This window comes from Sus scrofa, chromosome 2, assembly GCF_054392235.1.
Source record: "Sus scrofa isolate SSC_HxYL_T2T_F1_AM1 chromosome 2, Sscrofa_HxYL_maternal_Yorkshire_Landrace_v2.0, whole genome shotgun sequence".
Taxonomy (NCBI): domain Eukaryota; kingdom Metazoa; phylum Chordata; class Mammalia; order Artiodactyla; family Suidae; genus Sus; species Sus scrofa.
The window spans coordinates 100821875-100835703 of NC_139384.1; the positions used below are offsets into that span (position 1 = coordinate 100821875).

The window sequence follows — 13829 nt, forward strand, 5'->3', positions numbered from 1 at the left end:
TTACTGGGATGGGATGATCACAGGTTTCTATAATTATAAAAACTGCCTAAGCAGGCCTGCAATGTAGAGATCCCAGAAATGAAGGCCATCTCTCTCTGTTTACTTTTTAATGAACTGAAGAAAAGGAATGTAGAAAGAACGCTCTAAAACGTTTCTATGAGGAGATGCGGAGCTGCTATTTATAATCTACTATGCTTCTGCAATGAGCTAATATTTATCAAGAGGACCTCCAGTCTTTCAAACACTCTAGAGTTGCACATCACCATAGCCAATCTATTTATGTCATCTTTTCCATTTGACTGAGCAGACTGGGATTCTCTCCTTCTACACATGCTCAAATCCTAAAAATGGAAGAAAAAGCTGAACCATGACCCTTGCCTTTGATATATAAAGATGCTTATCGACTTTGGTGATATTGAGTTCATTTTTAATATCATGGAGTCACTTGTGCCTCAATATCTATCCAATACTTGTTTAATAAATGTTTCTATCTAATCGTTATTAAAAACAAACAAACAAAAAATCAGTCCTATTTCCTTAAATTAGCTTGATGATCTCTCCATGGAAATATTCTTCCCCATAATTAACAAAAGCAAAATATGAATTTGCGGTAAAAAGAGTCTTTCAGTTGCTAGTTATTTATTTTTAATCTAGATCATTTCCCCCCATCATTTTATTAGGAAAACTTTCAAACATACAGAAAAGTTGGAAGAATGGCACGAAACACCCATACATTTACCATCTGGATTCAACAATTTACATTTGCTATATTTACTTTATCACATGTTCATTCATTTCTCTATCAATCTATGAATTTGTCTTCATTTCTTGACTCCTTTCAAAATAAGTTGTAGACATCAGTACATTTCACCCAAGAACACTTAAGCATGCATATCATTAGAGTTCAATATTTGTTTATGGGTTTTAAAAACAAAACTTTTTTTAGTGTGATAAAATATCCATAACATAAAACTACCACTTGAACTGTAAGTATACAGTTTGGTAGCATTAAGTACATTCACATTGTTGTGCAGTCATCACCACATCCATCTCCAGAACTTTTCATATTCTCCAATTAATACTCTATATCCATTAAACACTAAATCCCCACTCTTCCCTCCCCCTGAGTCCCTGGCAGCCACCATTCTATTGATTACTCAGTATGCCTATATAGGAGTTCCCTTTCGTGGCTCAGTGGAAATTAATCTGCCTAGCATCCATGAAGATGTAAGTTCCATCTCTGGCCTTGTTCAGTGGGTTAAGGATCCGTGTTGCCATGAGCTGTGGTATAGGTCCCAGCTGCCGCTCAGATTCTGCATTGCTGTGGCTGTGGCTGTAGCCAGCAGCTGCAGCTCCAATTCAACCCCTGGCCTGGGAACTTCCATATGCATCAGGTGCAGCCCTTAAAAAAAAAAAAAGATACCTATATAAATAGAATCACATACAGTATCTGTCTTTTTGTGACTAGCTTATTTCACTTAGCATGTCTTCAAGGTTCATCCACATTGTAGCATGTATCAGAATTTCCTTCATTCTTCAGGCTGAATCATATTCTGTTGAATGTCCACAGCACATTTTGTTTATCCACTCATCCATCAGTAGACACCTGGTTGCTTCCACCTTTTGCCTGTTGTGAATAATGCTGCCCTGAACATGAATGTACAGATAGCCGTTCGAGTCCCTGCTTTCATTACTGTTAGGTATATTCCCAGAATGGAATTGCTGGATCATATGGTAACTCTATACTTAAGTTTTTGAAGACTCTGTGGTGTTTTTTAGTGAAAAATTTGCACACAATGAAATGCATACATCTTAATCTACCATTTGATGGGTTGGGACAAATGCATACTCTAGCAGATATTTTTTGCTTCCTTTTTTAGGTCTTCCATATATATAAGAAATGATCAGTTAGAATGCTGCCACTTTCTGTGACTAAAAATCCTAATGGAGAGAGTGTGCTTGGATGACATCAGGCATCTGGGTTCAGGATCTACTGACCATACCTGGTCTCATATTTTAAAAATCATAAAGGAACTCACAGTCCTGATATTAGGAATTTGCAAAAGTTGTTTATCTCCATCTTCTACTACTGACGATAAACACTTTACCTTGTAGGAGCAATGACTGCATGGTTTCAAAGCAGGATATTGTTAAACAGCTAACTGCATGTTAAGCTCATTTTTTTTTTTTTAGCTTCTGTCCATTACCACGGGTGAGATGAATCTCTCCCTGCATCTATTACAAAGATTTTCCAAACTCTATAATGAGACTCTTTCTAAAGATTATAAACAGGCAGTAAGCAAAGTTTATCTTACAGATCAAAAATTTATATTATTGAAAATGAAAACAGCAATGTACATAGCATGTTTCCGCAATCCGAATGGCAAAAAGTGGTAGTAGTCTCTTTGGGGAGGATGTAGAGTAAGAGGCGCTCAGAGACTATAGATGGCATTAAATGGTCAGACGATTTGCTAATGTTTGTTAACACTACTGTATATATTTTTAATATATCTTTTTCCAACCCAAAGAATCTCACTTCTAGAAATTTTTCTTACAGAGATGCTATACAAGTGCACCAAGATATATCTGTACCCTGTTGTTCATTGCCACATGGCTTGTAGTAGCAGAAAATTGGAAGCAACCCAAATATCAGTCAGTAGGTAACTGCTAAAAATAAATCCTGATATACCCACATTTAACTGGTATAACTTGCTTTACCAGCTTGGACACAAACAAGGTTACATCTTTTTTTACTTTTTTCAAATTACATTAGGCCCAAACATCTATGTGCCAGATTAGTGCCAGAGGAAGTCCACTGCCTGTCTCCTTTCTCAAGGCCTCTTCCCTCCCATGAATTATCCAACCACCCTGAGGCTTTACTTCTTGCAAAGTGGCTAGTCCTGCTTCTAAATGTCTCATGGAAAGAGAACTGGGGAATCTGATTAGTCTATTAGGAGCCTTATTTTCAGTGTCTGTTGTTTCTGTTTGCCATAACATGACTGTTGAAAGCCGCATCGGTAATAAATAGGGTCTAGCATTGTAAAACCAAGAGTGAAAGAAAAAAAAAGGTTTGATTGAGACATTGTTTTGAAAAAATTAAAGATTATCTTATCTTTAAATAGGATTAATCTTCAAAGATATACATATAACAACTCTACTTGCAACAATGCTCTAATTTTTACAATAAACAAAGGATGAATCAAGTGCTGATTTGGTGAGGGGAATAATTTTTCTAACAAAACTACTTGATAGCAAATTTTGACACCCTTCACTTCACACTGACTTTCATAGCAGAATCATACAAAGGTCATTTTGAAAAAAGATGTGAGGGCTTCATCAATTTTCCTGAGAGCCTCTCTTAATCCTTTGATATTCAAATAATTTTCCTTTTGAAGAACTTATCCTCTTATCATCCTTGTTGTTTTTCTCATCTTTAATTGTTAACTGGTCTAACACTGCCGGATACTCATTTGGTTATGGAACAGTTCTCTAGAATCACTTTCAATGACTTCATAAAATCCTGCATCTTTTGCAAGATTAGCAATTTTACATGGTAACTGAAATGCATTTTATTTACATTGTATTGTTGGATGTTTATAACATCTACAATCAGCAAAATTGACTGGCTGAGTGGGGATAAATGCTGGTATTAAATTGGGAGGGCTATTTGAGAGGGGACTAATTTAGTAAGTGGCCAGTTTGTTAGTGGATATTTTCCTGTTATGACCAATTCCTGCTTCCCTACACAACTTAGCAACTGCAGGGATTCAGATAATGATAATGAATAGTTGGATAACATGAAACTTCTGTACTATGCAGCTCTAAAAAAGAATGAAGTGTGTGTTGACACAGAAATGTTCACAATGCACTGTTAAATGAAAAAAGCAAATTCTGAGACTGTGAACAGTGTAATCATGTTTCTATGAAATAATTATGAATGTGAATATGTGCATCAAAAATATAAATAAATAAAATAACCTGGAAAAGTATATTCCAAAATGTCAGCAATCATGTTCTAAAAAAAATTGTGTGTGAGAAATGTGGGAAGACCCTCTAGGCAGCCTTATTTTTAATGAGTATTTATTATAGTTTCAAATATGATAAAAGCCAGTTTTTATATATATATGTATACACATATACTTTTTTTTTGCCACACTCATGGCACATGGAAGTTCCCAGGCCAGCAATCAAACTCAAGCCACAGCTGCAGCAACACTGGAGCCTTAACCCACTGTACCACATGGCAGGAACTCCAAGATATTTTAAACCAGTATATTGAGGTAGGGCCAGATTTAAAAAATAAATAAATAAATAAGAGAGAGTGAGAAAGAAAAAGAAAAATGTGTTGATACGACATTAGTGACCAAACAAGGTTTTACTAGAAAGATATCTTATAGGCCCATTAGGAAAGGGTGAATTGGGATTCTGCAATATGAACCTGTTTGTTTTGTTATAAACGCTTGGGAACTCTTTCTCAAAAGAATCAAACCACAAACATTTGCTGGGAATCTGTTGTTCTCAAGGTACTGTGTTGCACTTAGTGTATAGAGGAAGACAAGTTCTGTGGCACTGCTAGAGCCTGTCCTCAGAAAGCTCCTAGTCTGGTGGAGAAGATGAGAAGCTGCTCAGTGAATGAGGTTGGCAACAACCCCTGGTCATCAGCTACCACGGTCTGAGCAACTGCGTACATCTGTGTGATGGGACAACTGAGAAAATGACTTTCTGATTTCTGAGCCTTTGCCCCTACTCTATTTCTATGGGTCAAGCAATAGATGCAAGTGTGAGATATTAACTTTAAGAGAGAAATGTGACCCTTTAGCCTTTTTGAGAAGGGAAATTCACAGACTGATCCAAAGGCCAGTTAAAGCGCCATCTAGATCTTATGAGAGTTTCAGGGGGCCTTTGTTGGGGATACCAATGAAGGGAGATGGTGAAGAGTGGGATGTGTATTTTTAAAATTTTCTGCCCTGTTTTATAAATGAGGAACTTAAGACTGGATCTAGGTGACGTTCTGCTAAGACAGAATCAGGATTTGAAGCCAGCACTTGTTACAGTAGAGCCTGCCTCTTACTTTTTATGACCCACTCCTTCCTCATTGCAGATTACAAGCTAACCATCACCTGGAAGGAAGAAATGTTGGGCATGGCACTAACTGATGTGTATATTTACCGTGAAGTTTACCCCAGGTGAAAAGAGGAAACCAGCTGTGTGAATGGAATTTGGAGAAAGGTAATACCCGCTGGCCAACAAGAGAAAGATCCATGAAATCTATATAGTCGTCCTGGATAAGAGTTTGCCAAGATTTCTGTAGACTTGGTCTTCCTTTCTACTCCTGGAAAAATTCCCTTTAGGGCAGAGTTGAAGCACATTTTAACAGAGTAGCACTTGCTCTTCTGCCTATATGCTGCCTAAGCAGTAGATAATCAGAAGTGCTCTGGGTTCCGAATTCAGCTGCAACAAAAATCACTTTTTAAACAGTTTGCTGTTGAGACACCCGAATTACTGACTCACTTTGGATGGCGTCTTCACTATCTAGGATAAAAGTGCTTTAAATGTACTCTATAGCATAACCTATAGTGATAATGCAGTATGCCATGTTATTTACCACTTAATTATACCACTGTTCCTTAGAACTCTGAAATAGAAGTGTGACTTAACTATTATTAGAGCTTAGCTTGGATTTATGACCCATTCCAGAAGAGTTAAAAACTTTAAAAAAGTGTACAGTTTTAAAAGAAAAAAAATCATTTGAACTTTTAGGCAAAGTTTATATGTATTAGCTTGCAAAACAGCATCAGAGAAGAACCAAATATAGAAAAAAAAAGGTTTTAGTTCACTACTGTGGTCTTTATGAAATGCAAGACAAATTATTTAGGTCACTTCCCTTGTTGCAGAGTAAAAACAAACTGCTTCTTACATCCACTCTTGGGATAGCACATGAAATGCAAAAATACCCCTTTTTATGGAAAATGGCTGGAAGTCATCGCCTTGAAAAATTTCTAAATAACTCTCAACATTCTGAACTACAGGAAAAATCACTTGTGGATAATGAGCTACACATTCTTTCTTTCCTTCTTTGCCCTCTTTATCTCTGAGAATGTGAGGACTTGGCATTGAACATTGCAATCACTTATGGACAACCTCAAAGTTCTGTGAAAAATAAAAATTTGCAGTTTTGCTGAGAGAAGCATCAGAATCCCAAACATGACTGCCTCAGAACAAATCACTTTATTGGTGAGTGGGCCCAGCCTGGCCATCCACCTGGTAGTCACATCTTAAGTGAGGTTCTAATTTGTCACATCTGCAATAAATCCTGCCAAGAGATAGTAACTTACCTTGTGAAAAATGTCCCTGAAAAAAAAGTCAACTGTTAGTGTAGTGCTGAGACATGATGGCAGTTATTAACCGGCATGATTATATTTAGATCATTCCATGGCTGTATTTATATGTAGATTATAGTTGGACGCATAATGCTGAAGAAAGCCCTCTTGATAGACCTCTATGTTTGAAGACTCCCTGTGTATTTATTCTCAGACTGGCATGTGACTTTTCTGAACAGATAGGGGAAAACAACTTCTGTTTTCACTTGTTCATTAGGGAAAAATAAAGAAGAAAATATTATATTGATATGGCATTTGGTGGGGGGGGGCAAGCACCTTTAGAAAACAAATATAGTGTGTAACTGCTAGAGTCTGAGATGGCTATCTGGCTACAAAAGCTTTCTTGAGTCAGTTAAGTAGACGTTTTTCCTCTAAATTTTTCTTTTAAAAAAATCGCCTGAGGTTGACCTTGTTGTTCACCATTTGCAGCTGAGTTAGGGCTCACTGTTTTCAGCTGAAAGTCCCATATAGTCATCACAATAATCCCAGAATTTTACAAACCACAGAAGGAAGGTGGCATGCAGATGGGTATCATCAGGCCACTGACAGGTAAAGAGCTGATGCCATCTTTGATACACATTCCCCGCACCCTCTTCCAGGGAATGTGAGTAGGCATGTTAGGTTCTAAGCTTGAATCACTATTTATTCTGCACATGCCCTTTACCGGTAGTCAGTGAAACTGAAGACGAGAATACCCTATCCACAATGTGATTGTGATGACACATGGCAAGATGTCAAGCATCTCCAGAGGTCTTAGATGTTTGGCCTATTGCCATTTGAGAAATAGCCTCTGCTTTTGCAAAAAATTATTCTCATAACTACTTCTAGATGGAATCCTTAATGGTCATCTTGGGAAGGTGGTGGCATCGTATAGTTGGGCTTGTAGATTCTGAAGAATATTTGCTGCCTCAGAAGAACTCAAGGAAACTTAATTTCAGATCTGGGAATAATTCATTTTTTAAGAATCGCTTAGCTGTGTTGCCTTCAGTCAAATAAAGTGAGTTATTCTTTATGAAGCATGAACAATGCCGGAAACACATCATTAAAATGTTAATTTAATTCGGCCAGTTGAGGTAAGAATCCAGACAATTTGGTTTACCTAAAAGTGACTGGGATTTGTAATATTGTTTTTGTTCTGGAACAATTCTGGTCACATGAATGAAGGTTCTGAGGCAGGAGACGGCATAATTATGAAGTCATCAGCTTTGCTGAAGGTTCGAGACCAAAGAATGAAACATGCTTTCTTCAGAGTTGTTGATTTTGTTCTTTTGATAAACAAAAGATTCACTTCTAAGAGGAAGGTGAAAGTTAAAATCTGTTTGGCTGTGACCATGGGTTTTCAACTGTTCTCTACTTTGCTGCCAACTTCTCTGAACTGAAATGGGGAGAGCTCACCCTCAAATGATACAACCTTATTCTGCAAATCACCAACGGGTCCACAGTAGACATTAAAGCTTCGCAGGCCCAGAAATCACAAGAGTATTCTTTTTCTATTTGCCAAGATAAAATCCCAACTTTTGGATTGGGACCATACTGTAAAATGTAAATAACATTTTAATGAGTCCTGTAGAGGAAGAGTGTGCTGGGCTAGTCGCCCACCACTGAAGGGCTGGATTTAGTGTACCTTGGGTCATAATGAAACTAGTTTGGTGGTCTTCGCCTCCTCAGTTGACATTTTCCCACATTAGAAAACCAGTACAAGAGTTCATGCAATTCCCTGCAAAGGACAATTGCAGTTCGGCCCAAAACCAGAACTGGAGTGTGGATGGGATAACTGGAAGAGAAGCTAGAGGAATCAACATGGAGACTTTTCATCCTAAATTAAACTCTTGCCTAAATTTAGAATGAAAAAGGAAGGGGGAAAATAACTGCTTGTGTACTTTTATTTCTGTCCATATTCTGTAATCTCAAATACTATGTAAAGACATCTCCTTCACTGTTCCACTTCCTTCACTGTTCATGTTCTTGACTCTCTCTATACCAGCAACTCCAGCTCCTGGGGCTACAGAGGAAATGACTGCATCTCAACTAGATTGCATGTCAAGTGTACTTGTGTCTTACCTAACTCTCCCTGATTCCAAATTTCTCTTCTCTAACCAGCTATGCCTCACCTGTCCCTTAATCCAGGCACAGTCCCAGTTCCTGCAGGGGGTCCTCTGTCGTGACAAGAACATACGTTCATATATCTTCTTTTTTGTACCTAGCTATGTGGAACAGTTAAGACCTAATCATATACATCTGAATTTCCTATTACTATTCTATTTGATTGATTTAAATGTAAGTGAACATTTAAAAGGTAGAGAGAAAAAACCCTTCAAACATGAGCTGCTTCCTTCCTGACCTCACCAACCCTCAACAGAGATGATACTTTAGGTCCTTTTTTCCTTTGGAAAAAGACACTAGCTCTGAATCCTTTCATAATTCTACCTGATTTAAATTTGACTTTTATCCTGCATGATAAATTAAGATTCTGTATCTTTTCCCCCTTGCTTTTTGGAGCAATTTGTCTAACCCAACACCTGCATAAGTAGATCACATCCTCTAAGTGACAGGAAGGCACTGGGAAGGGTAGCATTAGTTCCAAGAAGAGCTCCCCTACCAGGGGGCATCCTGACCTGGATGGTGCTTGCAGGCTTCAGGAGTGGGTGCATTTAGAGGCCCACTCACTGTAGGAAGATCATCTGATGCCTCTGCTTGCATGTAGAGTTGCCTGGACAGCCACTACAGGTCTTCTCTTACAGTATTCCCAAGCCGCCAAAATCCCCTTGGAAAAGAAAAAAAAAAAAAAAATTCTACTTAGAGTAAGGAAGCATTGTCCCCGGGAAGATCCCAGGTAGCCAGGAGAAGAAGAAATCCAAAGGTTGGTCCCAGCACAGTGCTTCCCTGTAGCAGGAAAATGTGCCTTTCCTGGAGCCTGGCCGACTTTGCCCTAAGGTTGCATTTCCACACAAAGAAGCCTTTAAGGGTGCTGTTGCAGGCCTCCACACTGGAGGTTTATGTCTGTCAATCTTAGAAAAAAGGGAGGCTGTAATAAAACTGCAGGAGCCAGTAGTAGGAAATTACAACTTCAGAATCAGCGAAGGCCTGCCTCACAGCCCTGCTCGATGCTGAGCACTGGCCACTCTAAGGACTGAGAACAATAAATCGGAAGGAATTTAAGTCAATTGGCGGCTGGATTGCATTAGCAGGACTCAGAGAAGGGGGCACTTGCTGAGGGTGGTGCACGGATTCTTGGCCATTGCCATTATGCCAGCCCAGCTGGGCCATCCCGAGTCTGAGAGAATGAGAAAAGTTCACCCAAGTCAAACAAGTTGAGGAGGCCTGCAGACACCCAAGTTGGAGGCCGGTGTGTGTGGCAGCCAGTGCAACTTCCAGTGTAATTCAGAGGATTTATAGTTAATAAGAATAAATGCTAATCAAGGTCTCAGTGAGTGACCATGATAGGCAAAAAAACAGGAAATACCTCAGAAGGTGGACCGGAACACTCTGCAAAAAGACACAAGGGAAAACAAAGGTAACTGGGAGCTAGGCAGAGAGAGGTGGGAAAGCCACGGAGTTGTGGGGTGGGGGCGGCTGGAGTCAGGGAACAAGTGGTTAATGGAGCTGAGAATAGAGAGAACATCACTGCCACCTGTCCAGCAGCTCTGCAGCCCTCATTTTGGCAGTGTGGCCCCCGATGCCTGCGCAGAAGGTTGGTTGGACCCAGCTTGAGCGCTTCCTAAAATATCCTTGGGTCTGATGCAATATCACTTTGTGATGGCACTGCATTGCGATGTGGTGACAGGATAACCTGGTGGTGGAGTGGGAAGGCCTTTTATGTCTTCATATGACTGTGCCTGAAAGAGGCCAAGTGAGCAGAGCGTTCCCAAAGGAGAAGAGGTCAGGTGGAAGAGTGCTTAAGCTCTCTGATGTGGAAGGAAGGAACAGAGTTCCCAACTGCCCACTCCCACTGCAGAGACTGGCCACTGGCAGAGGGCTCAGTCAGGGGATGGAGACTCAGGCAGACAACAGGGCACCCTAAAAAGCACAGTCAGCAGAGGAAGGGCTGTGCTAAAACCAACCTGCACCCCAAGAAAGCAGAAAAAACAAGGTAGCTTTCCCCTGAGTATGCCCTCAGGGCAAAGGAGTTGGTTTGGGGAACTGGAGAGGAGACAGGCTTAATCTGGAGAAAACCACCCAGAGCTACCAGGAGCTGGAAGCAAGGTTCCGGTTGGCCTAGGTCTCCAAATAAAAACAATTTGCCTAGGTCTAGGAAAGCCCTTATTCTGCATAATGACATGGAATTTGAAATGTGAATCAAACCTTGCAAAGGAATGCAACTCTTTTTTTCCCACTCCCCAAGGCCATTCTACCATTCTTAGAGGGGGACAGGTGGGTCAGAGGAAGGTTTAAAATTTTTGCCCCTTTACTAAAATTTGAAAAGTGTCAACTACCTCTCCTGCCATCCCTGCCCCCAATGCTCAAAGTGTTCAAAACTAAAAGATGCAGCATCTTTTCAGCGAGTAATCAGCACAAGTTGAAAGGCACATGCTGTTGCATTTCTGATCAGATTGTATGTTAAGCAGGAAAATATCCCCCCCTCTTTCCCCCACTTTTTTTTTTTTTTTGGCTAAATGCTTGTCTGTTTAAAGAAGCCACTAGGCAGTGCCTCTCACTTTGTCTTGGCAGGGCACAACCATCAGACGAAGTGGGAGGAAGAAACATTAACTTCAACAGCTGTTTCTTGACCCCGGCTGTCAGTCTTCCCAAGAATAAATTTTGGAGAGTCCTATTTGAAACAAAGAGGGAGTTTTGGGGGAGAGAAAAGTTGGTTGGTTCCAGGGCGACCGCCCAAAGGAGCTGGGAACAAGATGTTGGCAGTTACCACGCAGCCTGCCTGCCTCTGCCGGGTGCAGAGATGGAGCAAAGTAACTTGAAAGCTCCCCTCTCGGCGCCCTGTGCCTGCAGCTTCCCCCCCTAACGCGCGCCCAGATCCAGCGCCGGTGGTAAGAGCCGTAGCTCGACTACAGTAATTCCCCAGCTCGGGCGGCTTGAAACTGCTCGGGCTGAATAGCATTTGCTGTTCCGTCCTGTGGCCGCCTCCCGCCGCCGCTGCCGCGCTCCCTGCAAAGCAGCTCTCATTATCCCGGAAGTTGTGCTGACACAGTCTCGCTGCCACCAGAAGTTTGTCAACATCAAACTTCTCCTGTGTGGGGTACGTTCACCTTCCACGAGTATTTAATCGAGCCAACAAGCAAACAAACAAACCCAAATAAACCTGCCCGTGATGTCATGGTCTTTTTTTTTTTTTTTTTTTGCTTTTGCTTTCCTGGAAGGCTGGGGCTGTTAGGAATTTGCTGGTGGGCGCTCAGAGCGCCAGTAGGTTTCTGGGGAAGATAAGGGACAGCCCCCGGATGGGAAGCGGGGAAGGGACCGAGGAGGGCGTGGGGGATGTTGGTGTTAGGGGAAGGGGGCTGGGAGCCCGGGCCAGGGTCAGCGAATTTGTCCTGCAGCCTCTTGCCCACCGCTGGGTTGGAGGATGCACGGACCGGGGCGAAGGTTGTTTCTTTGCGGGCCCACCCCTCAGCAAAGATTACTTGGACGCCGTGGCTGGGCACTTAACGGCGGGAGGGGGGCGGGGGCTGTCTACACTCCCTCTGCGTTGTGAACTCCTGCTGGACAGTTCTACAAACACCTCTCGGGGGCTATCGGAATAAAGGGCATTAGGGTCATAAAATGTATTTGGAGGCTTCGACTGCAACATAAAAGAAATTCCTGCGATATGAGGGCAGGGGCGCACCACCTTTTCTGTCTCTGATGGGTCTGTTCAGATACCTTGATAAAACCATTTCGTCTAAACCGACTCCTTTCCCTGAGCCAAGTCTGCAGGTTCAGAGTTGCTGCTACCCAGCTTGGGTGTTTGTGGTTTCCAGTCGCTTCCCTGCTGAGATACTCTGGCTCTGCGGGGGGGCGGGGGAGGAGGGCGGAGGGAGGAGGAGGAAGAGGAGGATTCTGATTAACCCTTTCCATTCCGTAGTTTTATCTGGGCACCTTTAATCCTTCTCAAACTGGAGAGGACAAGGCCTGACTTGCTGAGTTGTGACGTAGGCATTCAGGATTTGGTGGCACTTGAGGGCCACAGGTTTTTGTGGAGGAGTTGGAACTCAGACGCTGATACTAACTTTTCTCTCTTGTTTGGGAGGCCACTTACTGCATTCAGACCCTGGAGATCAGAGAGAGAGGGTTGCAAGTATCCCCTGTGTAATGTCTGGTCAGATTTGGGCAGCTGAAAGGGTTCAGTGTCCCTAAAATGGGCAGCCCCAAATCTCTCTTGGACTGGAAATCCACTTGTGGATGCAGCAAATTTTTTTTCTATATTCTTCAAAAATAAGTTATAGAGTAAATAACTATCTCTGCAGAGAATATTGCCCATTATCCCACTATGTTATGGTGGGGAGGCTGATTTAATCCTTTTAGGGAGCCAGGTACAGGATTTACTCTTCTTGTTGGTAGGCTGTTATTAACTGTTTTTAGAAAATTATAACTACAGTCATGAATCTTTGGTAACAAAAAGCAAGACACTTTCTCCTATTTTTCAAACTACCATAAACAGGAAAATTGTGCTAGTCCCAAGGGGCTAGCCTATCTTAAACACAAAATAAAACACAAAGCTAAAAATAAAATCTAAAGAAAATGTAACTGAGGTGTTTCTCTGGCACTGTAAGTTACTTTTGACAAATGCAAATCAAACGGATTCAAATATAGTTTAGAGCAGGCAGTCCTAAAAATAAATAAATAAATAAATAAATAAATAAAAACACACAAAGAAGTGTGCTTTCCTGAAAGTTTAGTCATTCTCTACAGTGAATTTTCCTGTTGGCCATGCCTCAAAAATCTCCCTGAATTATTCAGACTTCTTTTCTTTGGGTGGTACTTTCATTTTTATTTATTTATTTTCTTATAACCCACAAAATACTACTCAACATTATTGTACCTCAGTGTGGACATGAATCAAGAAGGACATGTGGAGGATTCCATTTCCAACTCCACGTGCATGAATTTTTTGCCCTGGTTGTTAATCTGTCATGGTGTAAAAAGCCTGATTTACAAAGGCTGGTGGACTTTTGCAGAGCAAGGTTTTGTATGGTTTCTATGGCTGGGCTTATATACAAATAAAACTATTTTGCATTTCTGTCCACAATTTCCTAGTTGCACAAGGATAATTTTCAGTTTGCAGTTTCTAGTCCCTGAATGGGAGCGGCAAGCATGAGGAAACAATTTCTTTTTACAGTGATGTGAGCTCTATGCTCATCTGGATTTAGTTACTTCATAAGGTAAATATCACTAAATGTGTGCTGGACTCTTTGGGGATCTAAGGTAGTGGACGGGTGAAAATAGTCTACAGCGAAATGCTAAAGAATGTCAAACAACAGAATTCGTTTGCAGAGCTAATTGGGTCAACTATGGTAC

At 41.1% G+C, this 13829-nt stretch overlaps 2 protein-coding genes across 8 annotated transcripts in view; one reads left to right on the plus strand and one right to left on the minus strand.

Annotated features, from left to right (window-relative positions):
- LOC110259415 (uncharacterized) overlaps positions 1-9170 on the plus strand; it is a 56240-nt gene extending 47070 nt beyond the window's left edge. Inside the window, exon 3 of the mRNA XM_085014007.1 lies at positions 5102-9170. Within this exon, the coding sequence (XP_084870133.1) occupies positions 5102-5190 (89 nt within the window). The 3' untranslated portion in view covers positions 5191-9170. The remainder of the gene's footprint in view (positions 1-5101) is intronic.
- The window catches only part of LOC110259416 (uncharacterized), a 171559-nt gene that overhangs the window by 73880 nt on the left and 83850 nt on the right, over positions 1-13829 (minus strand). For all 7 annotated transcript variants that reach the window (XM_085014001.1, XM_085014000.1, XM_085014002.1 and 4 more), the window contains one exon: positions 8996-9144. In XM_085014001.1, the coding sequence (XP_084870127.1) occupies positions 8996-9080 (85 nt within the window). In that variant the 5' untranslated portion in view covers positions 9081-9144. The remainder of the gene's footprint in view (positions 1-8995; positions 9145-13829) is intronic.